Raw genomic sequence first — 18,303 nt, forward strand, 5'->3', positions numbered from 1 at the left:
CCGCATGTTGCACACGTGTTTAGGTGAGTTTAGGAGCGTCAAGCATTTGCGCGTTATTGGATTCCAAAATTGAATATTAAATATTAATTTATTCTGGCCATTGGAATGCATTAATGATTAAACATGCCTGTATGTGTCTAACCACATGTGCAATTTGTGGCTTTAAATGCATTTTTAAGTAGCTTTTCTTCTGCCAGGAGTTCTGGCATGCAGAGGAGCAAAGCAAACGCCTTGTGTTGCTTATTTAGTGATTTTTCTGCTCTTCAGCTCTTTTCCTGAATGCGCTTTTGTAATTTTTTTTTTTTCAGCCTGCGAATTCTCTTCTTCTAATTTGCATGTAAACACCCATGTGTGCATGGTCACAGACTAACATAGAGGTGCTTTTAAAAGCTGAAAAAAATGCAAAAGACTGTAAAAGCGGTGAAAGTGGTTGCAAACCCTTACATATACCCAGTGAAGTGACTGTTTGCTGCATTTGGATTGCCATTAGCAATGAATGGCACCATAAACATGGTGTGCATTTTGTGCATGTTTCATAAATGTGAATGCAGCTTATAGAAAATTATTTTCATTTCTGTCTCAGTCCCTGTTGCAGAGTTCCCCTCACTTTCTGTCTGATGAAACATTGTTAGCAGAACAGAATCTGAAGATAAATCTCTCTAATGGAGTTCTGGATAGCAATACAAACCTGAGAAGGATATTAATTCTTCCCAATCTATCTAAAACTAAGAAAAAACATGTTTGCTGGACATTCAAATATGGCTCACAACATATCACAAGCTGGAGAACAAGAAAGCCTCCGTTACCTAAGCATATCATGGTAGATTTATAATTTCACAAGAGCACATTTCCGTGAATCAGGGCCAGACCTAGGGCCCTTGGGCTATGGGCCTGTAGTCCTGCTATCCTGGTCTGTGTAACCGTTCAATCTTAATCATTCACAATAGCTTGCAAGCTTGTCAATACTATTAATCCAATTATGCCATGAAATAGCCTAACTGTATATTATTACTGGCTGTAACCTTTATGTGCTGAGAAGAGTGTTATGCTCTTTTCATTTCCAATCAGTTCCTTCTCCTATGGTTTTAGAATATACTGAAAAATTAAAATTTGAATCTGATGATATGTAGACAACACACATACATTTTCTCTCTTTGGATGCTTTGGACACAATATAAATCCAACTGAACCTTCAGTTTAAATCTGGTAAATAAAAACAAAAGTTGTGCAAAGTTTTAGTTAACTGTCATAAGAAAGCAGCAAAAGATTGAGTAGAAAAGCCCATCCCCTGTCAGCACACTGCCCCTTACTCTCTATGGTGAAGCAATGGTCTATCTGCACAGGTCCGAATCCTCCACTGTGAGTCAGAATTAAAACTCTGTAATCAGCAGGGAGCTTAGGCTTTGCTCATTGCAGAGCTATAGGTTTGCCTTAGTAGAGGGCATGTTGGACCCCTGCAGAGAGATCCTACAGAGAGAAAAGATCCTACTTTGCACCTGCTGGCAGGGGACAGACTTTTCTACTTTGGCTGTGGCTGTTTTGTTCAGATTTTAAGTTCAGATGGCCTTTAAAATGGTCAAATGAAAGAGAGCATATAATAAAAATTATTCTCAGAGAAGAGACATATTTTAAAACAGAAAAGGGCTGATTCACTAAGAATTAAGAATCTTCACTCAAAATGTGGACAATATTCACTTCAGTTATCCAATCACGTGAACAGCATCTGCACATGGTTGAGTATCCAAAGTGAACAGGAGTTTGCTTTTCACACAATTGAATAACTGAACTGAATATTTACACAGTATGAAGAATAGTAGGATATGAGGGCGCCACACACCAACAGCTCCATATGTGTCAAATTAAGAAGAGCGGCCTCAGCCTCAGTTCCTTTTGAGACCATGACCACTGACGCATTTCGCCCTGCCCTTGGAGCTTAGTCATAGAGTCCTCTATGATTAAGGTCTTGGGGGGGGGGGGGGTAAATTGCAGCGCCCTCATATTATTCGGTATGCTTCCCGGATAAGCATTTCTGACGACATCACCCCTCCACGTATTGGATCGCCTGAGCATTATCCCCTGGCACTTACAGCTTCTGTCCAAGAAGGCTATAGCAGGTCGCAATGAATATGAAGAGTTGTGAAGATTCTCAACCCCTTTAGTAAATCATCACCTGTTTGTCAATCCCTCTGCTTGCAATTTAAAAAAAAATACTTTTTTCTTATTACAACTAAAACAACAATAGTGCAAAACCCAAAAGAAGTCACCAGACAAGAGGCAGAACTGAAATGTAGTAACTTCTTTAAGGTATGATAGCCCTGACTATTGCAAGTTCTTACTCAGTTATGCTATAAACTGAAAGATGGAATGTAATGTAAAAGTATTATATTGAAAATGTCAACCACTCAGCTCAGTTTGTACATAGCACAAGTAAGGTGTACATGGGCAGAGCAATCCACAGAGCAATTCAATACAAAATACATGTATGTAAAAATTTCCCAGCTAAAATTCTAACAAAAAACACATCTGAATTGTCTTAACAAGGTATGGTAGAAACCAAGGTTTTTGTTACATATATTTGAAAATATATCCAAACTAAGTCACCTTTGCAAAGTGTGGTCCCTACTCTCATCTAAGAAGGCTCTTATTTTGGGACATATATAGCAATGAACACATTGAGCGCAGGCACACCCTAGAGGTAGTCCATTCTTCCCTTGAGGTGCAGGGACACACCAGAAGCCCACACTCTCTCAATGGCACTGAAGTCCTCCAGTGCATATCTGCACGTTTTAAAAGGACTATACCTGTGTAATATAGGATGATACAGAAGTCACAATGTTTCAGTGGTACAATAAACAAACACAGAAAAAATCATATCAGTGTAACAATCTCACAAATAGTTAACATTACAAATAACCAAGCAAAATATATTTTAGACTTTGGATAATGCTGACAGTGACAAAAGCCAAGAAAGTGGACTTTTTACTTTAAAATACCAATTTAATAGATGAGATTGGTAAATCGTGAATGGGAGTTGAAAAAATGAATTGAAAACTAAGAGAATGTCCCATAACAACCAGTTGTCAAAACAGAACTTCAATGTAATTGTGTAATAAAAGTTGAGTATACTTTCTTTTCACATGCAAAAACTTTAGCAATATTTTTGCCAAGTGACAAAAATTTCTTCTGTAAAACTGTATGGTTAAGTTTTCAATGTGAACATAGCTTCACCTCATTTACCAAAAATAAAGTTGGCCATACATGGATTGAAATTCGATCAGTTCGACCAGCCAAATTTTGATCCATGTATAGGCACCATGGTTATACACAACCATTGATTGACTTGTGAACAACCAGCCTGTTGGGTTTTTACTCACTGATTAGTGCAACTGGCTGTAGCCAGCAACACTAACCACTGCGTTCTGCCAGCAGATTTCCCACCAGCAGGACACAATTGCACAGCGAGAAGGATTCCCCCATCAATAGTGACTGTGTTGATGGGGGAATCGAGCAATTTTCTTTGGGTGGAAGGAAAGAAAATTGTATAATCTATGGCCTACCTAAAGCTGGACATAAAGGACTTAAATTCTGTCCAGTTGGTGCTGAATCAGGTAAAATTTGAGCCATGGGTGATCCTGCATGCAACACCTGGCTCGACAGTTTAAAAAATTAATGAGCAATTGATTTTCTCTCACTCCCCCTGTGGGAGAAAATCGAACTGTGTATGCCTGGCTTTAATAAAGGTTTCATTTTGCTAACTGAAGAGTTTCTTCTCCCAGTAAATCTACCCCAGCATCTGAGAGAGGTGTATGACCCTTCAATGGGCCCAATATGTTATGATGCATAAGGGAGGCTTCACAATTAGCCGCTGTGCTTTGGCTAAAGTCCAGTGTACCCGCGGTTTTGGTGCATTTTCTGGAAGCACACCAAAAGTCCTGCATGCTGCACCCAAGCTGCGGCCAAAGCACAGTGGGGCAGTGTAAAGCTGCCCTAAGTCCTTCTTTCAAATATGTAAAAGCAAAAAAGCAGGTAAGTAAATTTGTACTTCCTATGAATGTTGTGCTTTGCCTGAATTTCTTCTTTAAATTGTATCTAAAGCCAAAAAGCCAATTTTTAGATTTAGTAAAAAAAATAGAACTTCTGCCAGTTTCTTATTGTACTCCCCTCTGGACAGATTTATTTTCCCTAATTGTCCTGATGGCCACTGGGACTGAAAAGAAGGAAAAAAACAAAATGTTGGGTTGCCAGCCAAACAGGAATAGAAGGGAAATCTTTCAATGGGGAGACTTGTTGCAGTTTAAAAATGGGAAATTGTATCAAATACTTACTCCAATCCATGACAGCATACTATAATATGCATGCTGCCATGCTGGTGCAAGGAAAAGAAAAAATTGTATCAAATACTTACTCCAATCCATGACAGCATACTTACCGTAATTTTTCTTTCTGGTGCCAATCCATGGCAGCATACATGTGAGCGTATGCTGTCATGTTGGCACCAGGAAAATGGATTCCCCTCACTTTGGAGAGGCTTCCTTTTTCTCTCTTCCTGTTGTGTCTATAGGACAAGAAGTAAAGGAAAATCTACTCAATGAGAAATATGGCAAACAAAAGAAAAACTTGTGCTTTTGACCATTCCCTATTCTATTCCAAATAAAAAAAATCTGGCTTTACATAAACTTTAACTTTCCCCTTTCAAATTAAACTGAAAAATAACAACTGAATTCTGATTGGCTGTTAGATGGAACACACCTCTTTTTTACCTATCAGTTTATACAGAATAGTCCCACATATGTGGTGTCAAGGAATTCAAATACTTGCAAAAATAGGTAAATAAATAAACATAATTTCCGCACATACCAGCCTTCTGATTTCCCGCTCGCATTCCCGCTTAATTTTAGAGATCTCCTCTTGATGTAAGTGGAAAACACTCCGGATTTCCGCAGCCTTCATCTTATCAGCCTGCATCACTACAGTCAAGGCTTCCTCCACTTGTTTTTTGGCTCCTTTTAGCTCGAAGATCTCCTGCTGCATTTTTATTTTCTCCGACTCAAAGCTTTTCTTGGCCTCCTCCCTGGCCTCATTGTACAGAACAGTTTTGACTTTTTCTGGGGCGGCATCTCGGAGCGCATTGACCACCGCTTGCAGCCTCTGATTTTCACTGTCTTTGATTTTTATCACCCGGATGAGTTCGGATTCATGCTGCCTCAAGAGAGCTTCCCGTACAGCTTGCAGCTCCTTCATTTTCTCCTCGTGCAACTTGGCCTTTAGCTCAGACACAATAACAATGTTTTTGTGCTGCTCGTGCTCTCGAATCTGTCGGATCTCCTGATTTTTCTCTCTTTCAAGTTTGCTCACCTAGGAGTGCAAAATTAATAAAAGTAGAAAATGGAACATTATCCTTTAATTATTTCTCATTTAATTGCAAACAAAGATAACATGGAAATTTAAAGAGATTCTTTGAGAATGTTTTTGGTAATTTTTCATTTTAATTTTTAATTTGTAGTCAGGGGGTGATGAGCTCCAAAGAATAGCAACAACAACCCTGAAAACCAGGGAGATGAAACTACACGGGTTACAGCTGGCTCACAAAGGACAACCCCACCTCCATCTCTTCTAACAGAGCGGGTACCATCTTAGCAGGGGGCTTTCTAGGAGCTAGTACTAGGCTTTCTTACCAGAAAACCCAGAATGCTTTACAAACTGAACATCATTGATGTAACCTGTATTAAACTACATCTAAAGCCAAAATGTTCATTTTCTACACAGTAAGGAATCATAGAATACGCTGTGAGATTTTTTCGCTATCTATAACCCATTGAGGAGACATCTCTCCTGTACATTACATCCAACAGTGGGGTAAATCACCTCTTAGATGATTGTCACTGGAGTGTTACCACTAGAAGATTTTCCTACATTACCTCTTCTGGTTACAACTCAAAATGTTGGACTTTCCCTCACTTCCTGTCTTGGTGACCATAGTCAGGAGAGATGTGAATCTCCCTACCAGGTACACAGACAGCTATAAAAACTTGACAGAGGTTCTAATCTTTTCCACCCATAGAAAAAAAAATCTAGAAAACAAGTTTTTTCTGTAGATATACTTAGGACGTAGGCTTGCACCCCCTCGTCACCACCTCCCCTGGTCTCAGCATTCAGCAGACTCTGGCAGCTGACTTCAGCCATCCTCTGGTCCTTATCCAGACCCTACACTTTTTGCTTCCCAGCTTCTCCCCGGCAGCAGCAAAAGTTGTAAGGGGGTGTGATGTAAGGGAGGGTGGGGAACTCTTGACTTCTGATGGTGGGGGAGGGCTCTTGATATCTGATGTAAAGGAGGGGGGGAGGGGTGTGCTCTGGACATCTAGACTTACAGATATTTCCGGCCTTTTGAGGGCAACCTAAATGCTAATGCAGCCCATGATGAAATTGAGTTTGACACCACTGCTATAGAGAAAAAGAATTAAACCTTCCCTACACATGGGTTACTGGTCAAACTGAAAAGAATACTGCAGTGATCCATCAACCTTCACTAAGTGCAACTCATGGTGGATGACCTACTCCTCTCTAGCTCCCTCGTCTCCTCCTCCCATGCTCATCTCCAGGACTTCTCCAGAGCTTCCCCCATCCTCTGGAATTCTCTACCCCAATTTATCAGACTATCGCCTACTGTGCAGACTTTTAGGCGTTCTCTGAAAATCTCTTCAGGGAAACCTATCCTGCTCTCAGCCAATAATGGAATCTTCTACTCCTCCTACCAGTTCATCCCCTACAGTTACTACCTTTTGTACCACTAGCCCCTCCCTCTTAAATTGTAAGCTCCAAGGAGCATGGTCCTCCAAACCCTCTTGTATTGAACTGTATTGTTGCTGTATTGTCTCCCTTTATATTGTAAAGTGCTGAGCAAACTGTTGGCGCTATACAAATCCTGTATAATAATAACAATTTAACAATTTCCAGCTTGCAGCCCATTCCAAGAAGATTTGACAGTTGGTTATTAGATGACCATTAGTGAACAAGTTCGACCGGCTTTTCCCTTCCAGCATGTAGAATAGCTTTTGATGGGCAAATATCTTACAAAAAAAGTGTCAGGAAAAACAAAGTGGAGAAAAAACATGTATTATTTATTGATTTAGGTTAAAGCAGGACTCTCAATCGACATTGACTATTTTAATCCTTATGCTGAGAGCATTAGCACATAGATAGGAAAGTATATCATATTTACTTGTTTTAAAACTTTCTTTTTACATTTCTTTAGTTAATTCCTGGTTTCCAGGCCTAGGCAAATGATGTCATACATCCCAGGAGTCTTCGGGAGGGGAGGAGGGGTTTTCTCAGCTAAGCACACCTTCCTGTCTGCATGCCTGAGCTAAATGCTACATAAATCATCTTCCCTTACTCAAGATGGCTACAGCAAGAAATGCTAGTAGATGTTCTTCAAAGTGATTTCTCAGCAAAATAAAGCATGGAGACATGGATGGATGGGGGAGTTGGCTTTGAATATTAAAAATAAATTAAATAGTGTTTTTGGTTTGTGGTGCTCAGGTGCGGTGTAGTTCTTTAAGGACTGCTACCCATTTTGTGCTTTTAAGGCCTGCAGACTTGCTTCTGTTACCAATAAATATAGCTTACAGGGATGAATGTAGAATCTTTCCAGCCATGACTTAAGGGTAAGCATCCGGCATGCATGACTAAGCTCTGTGGATGATGTTGCAGTATGGCAGCGTTCTCGGAGAGTCTGCTTCAGACGGGATGTCTCATTATATATCCTGACTCTGCAGAAAAATATGCAGCTATGGATTTCACCGTAAAGGTTATGTAAGGTTTACTTAACAGTGACTGAGCTTCGCATGATGCTAACACAGGGAAAAACGTATCACAGTTACATTAACAAAGCCAGGATCAGCAATAGAGATACCTGAAAAAAATCTAGATGAATAAGATCTTATTTACAACATAATGTGCTTGGAAATGTGATTCTAACATAAACTGCATTAATGATCCTTGAATGAGACCACCCAGGGCAACACAGCACAAAGGCAATATACGGGACTTTATGCAATTGTACGGCAAAGCAAAGCCATAGTAAGCTATACCCTACTTTGTCTGCTAGACAATCTTTGAAAATGTATCTATTCAGAAAAGCCTATCTCACCTCTACCTAACAGCTGAACCCTTACTTTCCCATCTCCTCAAAGTTACTACCTTTTGTGTCACTTACCCTTCCTTTTAGATTGTAAGCTCTCAGGAGCAGCCCACATGAAAGAAAAATATATTTGAAATATTTTTAAAATATTCTTCCCAAATATATTGACATATATTGACAATTTTGGGCATATTCAATATATTTCAAAATATATTTCAATAAAAATATATATATATATATATATATATATATATAAATATATTTATATATATATATATATATATATATATATACATACACTGTATGTTGGTGGAATGCATTTTTATTACAAAATATATGAAAAATATTTTTAAAAATACATTTTCAAATATACTGTATGTCTTTAAAAATACATTTAATCTACCTTTTTACAAATATATGTAAAAAGATATGTTAAAATTACTTTTTTATATGTAAAAAAAAATCTGAAGAATGTATTTAAAAAAATATATTTTTAAAAATATTTTTAATATATCTTTTCATATATAAAAATGCATTTCAACATGCAGTTTATATATATACATATATATATAGATATATATACAGACATGCAGCTGGTGCCAAACCAAAGATTGAATCATTTTGTTCATGCCCTGGATTCAGGTCTGTATGATTTTGCATATTCATGCCCTGTCCTGCAAATTATTTGAACTGTGCTTGTACTTAGCTTGTTATCCCTGCTTGTCAATCATTACTCAGTCTGGGTAGAAGTGGGAAAGAGGCAGTGAATACAAATCCTTAACCAGTAAGAGATGTTTTTATGAACCAGATGGCCTAGGTTCAGCAGGTGTTCACAACGGTAGGGCCTCCACAGAGAAATCTATATATATTTGAGGCACAAAAAAAGCGTCAAAATGTTTTGAGATCCCAAAAAGTACTACATTGGTTCAGCCAGTGGAAAATAAATAAAAAAGACACCTAACACATTTCAACATGCTCATGCTGCCCTGCTGTTTGACACATGCATTTCTTCACTGTCTATTCTCTCGGTTCTGAAAGATATACTCAGGAACCTAGCCTTAAATCCCAAAAATATTATGAGAATTTCTAAAGCCCAAAGAAGGGGGGGATTGTTTTTGCCCCAAAACATGTTGGATTATTATGCCTTTTGTTATGCTTTAGGCACTTGCTGGACCAATAAAATCATTTTTGGACAAAATGTGTGTTTGATGCTCCACTATACAAAGATTGCTTTGTCTGGGACATGGACTTCTGCTATAAGATCTGTTTATCTGTTCCTGATCTGCTAGCTCTTCTTGTATTTGCTCTGACCATCTGTCTAAGACCTTACACCATTTTAACATCTGTGATGCCTGTTAGTCATCTGTCAGTCCTGGCGTCTCAGTGGATCCACTAATCTCTGTGCCACACAGTGTGTGAATGAGAACATCTGTTGCTACTGTGGCAGGCACCATGGGTATCATAGCCCATGTATACTACAGTTGTACATTCCAATTCTACAAGCACCAACACCATAAGGAAATTAATTTCTATAGGTGAATGTATATCTTGTGTGCAAGGTAAGCTTGGTAATACTTGACATAGGGGGAGATTTACTAAAACCTGCGCACTCAGAATCTGGTGCAGCTGTGCATAGTAACCAATCAATTTCTAACTTCAGCTTGTTCAGTTAACCTTTGACAATAAAACCTGGAAGCTGATTGGTTACTATGTATATGTGCACCAGATTCTGTGTGCACTTATTTTAGTAAATCCCCCCAACAGTATTCTACCATATGTGTAAACATACTCACCTTACTCTTTTCCTGCTGGAGTTCTATCTGGATATCAGTAAGTTTGGCTCTCAGGTCTTCATTGGCAGCTTGCAAGGAAGCAAATGAGTCTGTTCTCTCTGCCTTGGCTCTGCTGCTGGTGCCCTTTTTTGACATTGTGAGGTGGAGTGGCAAGAAGGGCACAGGCCCAATCAGAGAGAGAGCCCCTCTGTGTCACAGAGCCAAGCCTCCCTGGTCCTCTTTCTACATTTTTCTTCTTTTCTGGAGAAAGACAAAGAAAAAAAGAGTAGACATTATTATGCAGTGCCAACATATTCTGTAGTGACATATAACTTAGCAATGTTTTTAATGAAAATATAACTATAGAAGGGATAAGGTAATATAAGAAAAGGTTGGAAAGCTGCACATATAGGATCTTGTAGTTCTGCTTATGGAAACAAGATCTCCAAATACAGTCTATATATTTATACATATATATCCATCATGTATACGAGCTAGAAGCCTGGGTGGTCACCCACAAGGAAATCATACAATCCAAAACAGGTATAGAGCCACTCATGGTTCTTGCAGCAAAGATAAACCAAAGCAACAGCATTTCATTGTCAACATTTCGATGGAGCTCAGTCCTGTGAAAGATGGACCAAGTTCCATTGAAATGTCAACCATAAAATGCTGTTGCTTTCATACATCTCCACTGCGAAACCCGTGAGTGCCTCTATATCTGTTTTGGATTTGTCTGTATATTTATGTGTATAAAGATATATGCAGTTCTCCAATAGGGATGAGAAGACTGTTATTAGGAATCAACAGCAGGGATGGCCAAATATACATAGCTACACTCGGGAGACCAGACTATATATGCTTTAAATAAGATTTATTTACAGTGACACCAAAATCCATCCAAACACCAGGAAGATAGAATATACAGCAAACATAAAGATATAAGTGAAGCAAAATCCAAGTGGCAAAATGCCTAACAACCTAACAGAAAGCCCAACTAGCAAACTAACTGTGACAGGAGTGACTTTTGGGGGTGGGGGGACCCCTGTGTCAGCTCCCCATGTTCCCTTCATTATGTTTAACCCACCCTGTGCCTGTTAAGGGGTACAGGGTGTGAACAGGGGCGGACTGACCATTTGGAAACTCGGGCACTGCCTGAGGGCCCGGGGTCAGTAGGGGCCCCATGAGATGCCCCATGTACCTTTTTCATAGGCTTTTTTGAGTTTGGGCAAGGACACAAGGGCCCCATGATCTCCTATTGCCTTGGGGCCCCATGAATTGTCAGTCCGCCCCTGGGTGTGAATGTCCTAGTATTGTGTATTGGTGTGAGGATTGTTCATTGTTCTCTGCCATGTGCTGTATCCCATTGTTCTGTGTCTTGGTTTGGTGGGGGGTGTTTCCTGTAGCCCTTCCCCCTGATGGGGCGGGTTGCTGATGTGTTTCCTGTTAATGGTTGTATTTCCCCACCCTGTGTATATATATCTTGTGTTTATGTAAAAATAAAGGAGTTGACTTCCTGTCTTAAGAAGAGTCTGGTGCTGTCTATTTCCTGCATGATCAGCGGGTGGTGTCCGGGGATTTGTGTTCGGACAGGGAAGCTGGAGTATAATTGAAATACCCAAGTGTGGTCTGGGTCTGGTTCCATTACACTAACTATATACAATATATACAAAATGGGGAAAACAGAAAAGCAGGGTAAAACTAGAGGTGCAGGGAGCAGATGGGAAGGGGAAACCAAAACTGGGATCAGTAACAAGGGGGAGTAGGAACAACGCAGCAGGGTACAGGGTATAGGTATGAGGCAAAAGCATAATCAGGAGTAGGAACAGGATAAATGACAAGCAGTATCTGGCAGCAATGCAAAACACTAGAGCAAGAGGGAAATGTAGAGGGGTAACTAAATACTTTCCCAGCAGCCAGCATAAGGTGGAAACTGAGATACCTGCTGGTGGACTCCGGAACAACAACCTTCCCCTCTGGGAAGCACAGCACCACCCGGAGATGATTCAGGTCCTGACAAGTGTTTTGACAAAGCAGAAACTCTTTTGCTCACTGAACTGGCTAAGAGGTATCTACTTGATGAAAACAATCCATGCTTGTTTTTTACTTTATTCAGAGGGTGTGTTTTTTGAGCGGTGTATTTAGGGTAGTTTGGTTTATTTAATTTTTCACTGTCTATTTATTTACATGAAACAAAAATAATAATGAGCTAACAAGTGGCCATTTTGTAGTATAGCAAACCCAAAATAGTTAAAGAGCTTCACTAACCCTCAAGAGCCATTTAAAGCCTATTACTCCATTAGCAGTCCTTCACCTAAATGCATAACACCTTCCGCACCTCCTGTTTAAACAATTGCAGAAAAAAATTTGTTTTTTTAAAATTGTATACCGTAAATCACGTTTTCTTTATTCTTACATAGGTGAGGACGATGTACAGTATCTGGCCACCACTGCCCCCTGTGATGTCTATGTTACACATCCCAGAAGACAGCATACTTTGAGGCTCTGCCAGGTCAATGGTAACTGCAGAGAACAGTAGCATGACTACACATGCGTTGGATCTTGTTTCAGGATGTCGGCACCTGGAGCAAGGCAGAGCACAGGAAGCCTTGCCTGTAAGATGGACTTGCAAGTATGTATTTTTTTTGTAATTTACACACAGGAACAGGTCTTAGGGATTTTAAATGTCAGGTGCGGTGAAGTTCCTTTTTAATATAGCCATCCAACTGACTATTATGCATTTTGACAACATGGCATTTCACAGAAATCTATTGACTTATGCCAATATTTCAAGAAATAAGAACTCTCAATTTTGCTCATTCCTAATGATAAAAAAGTACTAGTGGCTCTTTCACATAACGGTACTTTTTTAAATGTCTAGAAATGTCTCAAGCGTTAGCGTCTGAAGGACGAACTGTATTTGCTGACCACAGCAGTTCACCAGTTAATTAGAATTTCACTTTAATTTTCCTATGCTTCACCAGAAAACATAGAGAAGGAATCTTCTTAGCAATCTAAGCAATTTTTACTTCATAGACTCTTAAGTATAAGCCCCCTGGGACTTTTCTTTCCATAGAAAGCCAAAGCTTCAGAAAAGCAGTTACATTAAACAATCAAGCTAGAAAATACATTTTCCATTGAGAGAAATTACATGATCATGTAATTCTAAAAATAAGGCCATACAAGGTGAATATGGCCCACCTTAAAAAAAAAGCTAAATTACCCAAAATGAAAAAAATAACAATTTGTCATGTCCTAGTCATGTACAGCCAGACATTGTAATATTACATAAATACAAAGGAGCTAATCTATAAAAAAAATAAAAGTAAGAATAATGATTCAGAGAAAACTAGGTCGCTGTCATTGGAGCTTGTAAAAGGTCAAACTGTTCCTCTCTCTACCAGAGAAAATCTTATTCCAGTCTTTTCAGTTTGTATTAATTCTGTTAAAGCAGAGCTCCACCCAAAAGGGGAAGTTCCACTTTAATGCTTTGTCCCCCGCTCCCCATTAAGGATTGGCACCTTTGGGGAGCGGGTACCTGAATTTGACAGGTACCCGCTCCCACTTCCGCTGCTATTGCATAGGTGATCGGAAGCGAAAGTTGTCCTCCCTCCCTCCCTGTAGTCTTCTGGGACATGTGACAGGTCCCAGAAGGCTACGGGACTATTCACAAAGCGCAAGGCTTCTCGCGCATGCGCAGTGGGCACCCGGCTGTGAAGCCACAAGCAGAAGATGCCAGAGCCAGGGAGAGAAGACGGCTGGTGAAACCAGCCGTGGTGAGGACACTGCTGGACCGAGGGACAGGTAAGTGGCTGTATTTTAAAAGTCAGCAGCTACAGTTTTTGTAGCTGCTGACTTTTATTTTTTTTTCTTAGGTGGAACTCCGCTTTAAGGACATACAATATAGCATAAATTGAAACCTCAATGGGCTTTTACTGTCTGTGTATGTGCAAAAAACCCCCCAAAAACCAACATTTGTCACAGAGAGCTAATACTTAATCACACAAAGTGATTTGTATGTGTGAACGTTCTGTGAATGAAAACATGCCTGTTGATCCTGCCGGAACTGATTCCTTCCTTTTACAGGGTGACAACACTCACAGTGCTATTAAAATGGCAATCAGCGTAGTCAACCCCCTACTGAAAACCCACATAGCGAAGTGACATGCAGTTACTGTAACTAAAGCAACAAGAGCAATTTAGCTAACTTCACCTCTAGAGGGGAAAACATGCAGAATGTACTTCAGCTATTGGTTTATTGAATGTCAGAATGAATCCTTATATCTACTTTAAGTACTAGGGGTTTAGATAAGGGTCAGATATTATGGGTTAAGGGTTAGGTTTTGGGGATAAGGATTAAGGTTAAGTAATAGGATTATATCAGGCTTATTTTTATTGATACAGTTAGGGGTTCAGTTGACAATAGGTCGAGCGATTAGGCTAAGTTAAAGTTGATGTAAACTCATACTGAATGATAATTTGTTTTCTAATTCACTGTATGTCATAAACAGTTACCGATTTTTAACAAAAAAAATAATTTTACCCTATTGCCTATCAACATGCATGCACTCTAGTGATGGTTGCAAAGCATTTTTCAGAATGGGTTTATTGATGGTGACAACAGTGGACCATGAAAATTTCTCGGCCGATGGTCAGCCAGGAGAAGGTGACCGTCTGAACATACACTACATGGAAAAAAGTTTGTTGACCCCTGACAATCACAATTACTATATGGGCAAAAGTATGTGAACAACCCTGCAAATTAAAGCGTTCAAGTGTTTCCAGTGAAGGGTACTGTTACTGCTGTAGCATACAAAGATATTTTAGAAGATTGTGTGCTTCCAAACTTGTGGCAAAGGTACGGAGAAGGAACATTTCTTTTGCAGCATGACTGCGTCTGTGTACAAAGCCAGGTCATGTAGCCAGGTAATACCTCATCTGGAATATGCAGTTCAGTTTTGGGCACCAATTCACAAAAAGAATATTGGGGAAATGGGGAAAGTACAGAGAAGGGCAACCAAACTGATAAGAGGCATGGAGGAGATCAGCTATGAGGAAAGATTAAAGGAATTCAATCTATTCTTTCTTGAGAAGAGGAGATTAAGGGGAGATATGATCAACATGTATAAGTTATTCACCTTTAGGTCATCACAGAGGACAAGGGGGCACACTTTAGGTCTGGAGGAAAAGAGATTTAATCTCCAAACATGGAAAGGTTTCTTCACAATAAGAGCTGTGAAAATGCGGAATAGACTCCCTCAAGAGTTGGTTCTGGCCAGCCCAGAGAATTGCTTTAAAAAAGGCCTGGATTCTTTCTTAGATACACAGAATATAACTGGATACTAACATTTATAGGTAAAGTTGATCCAGGGAATATTTGATTGCTTTTTGGAGGATCAGGAGGGATTTTTTTCCCCAGCAGGAGCAAATTGGATCATGCTTTGCTGGGTTTTTTTGCTTTCCTCTGGATCAACTGTGGGTATAGGATTATAACTTTTTTTTTTATGGTTGAACTAGATGGGCTTTTGTCTTTTTTTCAGCCAGACTAATTATGCAACTATAAAGAAATGGATACATACATTTGGTGTAGATTAGGAATGAGGTTCAAGTTTGCTGCAACCTTGGGTTTGAAGTGAATCTTGTATGTTCAAGATTTGTGTTTCCTGCAAATTTATATGCAGATTTCAGCAGTAATTTTTTTTAGAAACCATAGTGCACTGCATGACATTCAACTATGGCCAACAAGCTTGGAAGGGCCAATATGGCGGCTTTTGCATAAGCCTGCCCTCTCACTTCAAAAAGGAAGGGGGAGCAAAGCAGGAATAGTAGCTGTGATTTGGAACTGTTGCAGGGAAAGCAGATGGAAAGCTGGCAAACTGCATAGAAAGAGATTAGGGTCCATAAACTAATGTATGAGAACTAGAGCGTTAATCAATCAACCTCCTGTTTTACTCTTATTATTGGAGAGGGCTTTTAGTCTTGCATTTGATTTTGTGGTTGATATGGGCTACTGTCTTCTCCATAGCAAATGTTTTTATTTTTTCCTGCAAGGCTTTCCTAACGCCTTGTAAACGCCAATATAAAAATGCTAAAAAACACTGAAAAACTCGCATTTTTGTGACTTTACACAGCTAACGCTACCAGCATTATTAAAACGCCCCGCGTGCATGGAGCTTAAGGTGGGGCTGGGGGAGAGAATGCATTAAGGTAAAAAACCTTTTACCTTTAGAACCAGTTTAGGACATCCTCCAAGCATATTATTTAAAGGATTTTCAATGTTGTCCAAGAAGCAACACCTCTTACGGTATTCTTTAAGAAATTAAAAAATATATTTGCAATGGGACATGCCCTTGTGGCAGTCCCCAGGTACCTCTGCCTTTTTGACAGTTGTTTGCATATTAGTCATTAAAATGGCCAAACTTTTATTACAAAACCCCACCCCTCTCCCTACTCCCCCATCTACTTCAATGGGAAATGGATAAACCTGAGAGGCCTTCACAGAGTGCTGACCCAAACTATACTGAACCCCTTATTGGAGTTGGATCTCTGATTGTGAGCTAGGTCTTCTCCTCAGTGATCAAGTGAATATAAACCATATAAATGCTGCGCTACATTCAAACTAGTTAAGTGAATGTGGAATCCAATGACACAAATCCAAATAGTGACAATAATGATAAATAAATAATACGTGCTTACTGATAACAAAATTATCAAAATAAAACACCCAAAATTATAGAAACACAAACTTAAATCTATATGCATGTGCATAAAAAATACACATACATATAGTTACATCACACGTGCAAATGTGAAGTGAAATATTGATTACTTATTAAACGCAAAAAAGTCCAATATACAAATGTTGAAGGTGAACAAAACTGTAAACGGTGTTTCCGATAATACTATAAAGTGACCACAGGTGAAACAAATCGTGCAGGTATCTGGGTGTAGATAGAGCTTATGAATCCAACCACCTTCTGGATTAGCCTCTCACCTCATCACTTCGACCCTTGCGGATCAAAGAGCAATAATGGATCCCTCTCACAGATCCTCCAGGCACCACAGCGCTCCAGAAACACTTTTCAGAATATAATATTCCCACTCAAGTTCTTCTCCAGGTATAGGTGAAACATCAATCTCTCAGAAAAACAGAGGAATCCTCCCATAGTGTAGTATATTTATTATACCATAGGAACATAGGAACATAAAATCTTTGGTAAAAATTCCACTTACATAGCAGCCAGTCCACATAAGACCCTCATGCTCTCAAATGAGGATATATCTGTGTTTGTTGGGTGTACAGCTGAATAACAGGTGTACCAAGATGGCCGCCACGCCGGAAATACGTCACCGCGCTTACGCCGACGCGTTACGTCACAATATCACGTGACTTCATCAGGGCTGTCAATCACAGTGACGATAGCTCTTTATATACCCGGCCAAGATAGAAGGAACCACCCACATCGATGTTCTATTCAGCCTTATCACCTCGATACTTCCTGCGGCCATTAAACTGAAGACCACTGGGGACTATTATGCAAGGATGCACAAACTTATATCTACAATGGGCACATTTACACACAAAAAAACGAAGAGTGTAAATGATGCACCAAGGCAAAAACATTGCAAAAATGTATATATTAATTCTGCAGTGGGCACATTTACACAGGAAAAACGAACCAAGAAGTGTATAACAATGTACCAAACTGCAATATTAATTATACTAAGCAGAACAACCTAATACCCATTCCCATTTAAAATATATTGTTTATTATTTAAAAAATGTAAAAAATTATATATAAAAAAAAACATATCTCACATAATTATACGCCAAACTCTAATACTATATGCCAATAAACAGCCCGTATCTATTAATATATACATATATATGGCACTAACCGGAACCATACATACCTCTGCATATAAGGACGCATATGTATATATATGATCCTACATATTGAATAATTATAAAAATAAATTAAAATAATTAAAACTTGATTAAAAAATTATTATTTTAGTATTTCATTGATGAGAATATTTTATTATTTTAAAAGAAAATATTACTTTTTATTAATAACTACATCCTTCACCAGCACATAAAGGACAACCCCGAATAAACTCACACACATATATTCTATCTGAAAGCATGAGTTTACATAATCAAAATTAAAAAAATCTCATATACCCATAGCACCATCTCGAAATACCTCAGAAGTCAGAAATAAAACAATTTACATCAAACTCAATATTCAAACCATTAGGGAAATAAGTATGCATACTATAAATCCACTTGGACTCTAATTGGCTCAAAGTACGCACCTTATGGCTGCCTCGCCAGTGTCTCTTATATTTCGTAATACCCCAAAATTTTAATTCACTAGGGTCTTTGTT

General features: G+C 39.1%; 1 protein-coding gene across 4 annotated transcripts in view; it reads right to left on the bottom strand.

Annotated features, from left to right (window-relative positions):
* Positions 1-18,303, bottom strand: part of JAKMIP3 (Janus kinase and microtubule interacting protein 3) — a 185,258-nt gene that overhangs the window by 135,599 nt on the left and 31,356 nt on the right. For all 4 annotated transcript variants that reach the window (XM_089669254.1, XM_089669263.1, XM_089669244.1 and 1 more), the window contains exons 2-3: positions 9,934-10,173; positions 4,858-5,355 (exon numbers count right to left, since the gene is read on the bottom strand). In XM_089669254.1, the coding sequence (XP_089525380.1) occupies positions 4,858-5,355; positions 9,934-10,068 (633 nt within the window). In that variant the 5' untranslated portion in view covers positions 10,069-10,173. The remainder of the gene's footprint in view (positions 1-4,857; positions 5,356-9,933; positions 10,174-18,303) is intronic.

The sequence above is a fragment of the Staurois parvus genome, unplaced genomic scaffold (genome assembly GCF_062004578.1).
Source record: "Staurois parvus isolate SC_StPar_1 unplaced genomic scaffold, SC_StPar_1.0 ptg000009l, whole genome shotgun sequence".
Classification (NCBI taxonomy): Eukaryota; Metazoa; Chordata; class Amphibia; order Anura; family Ranidae; genus Staurois; species Staurois parvus.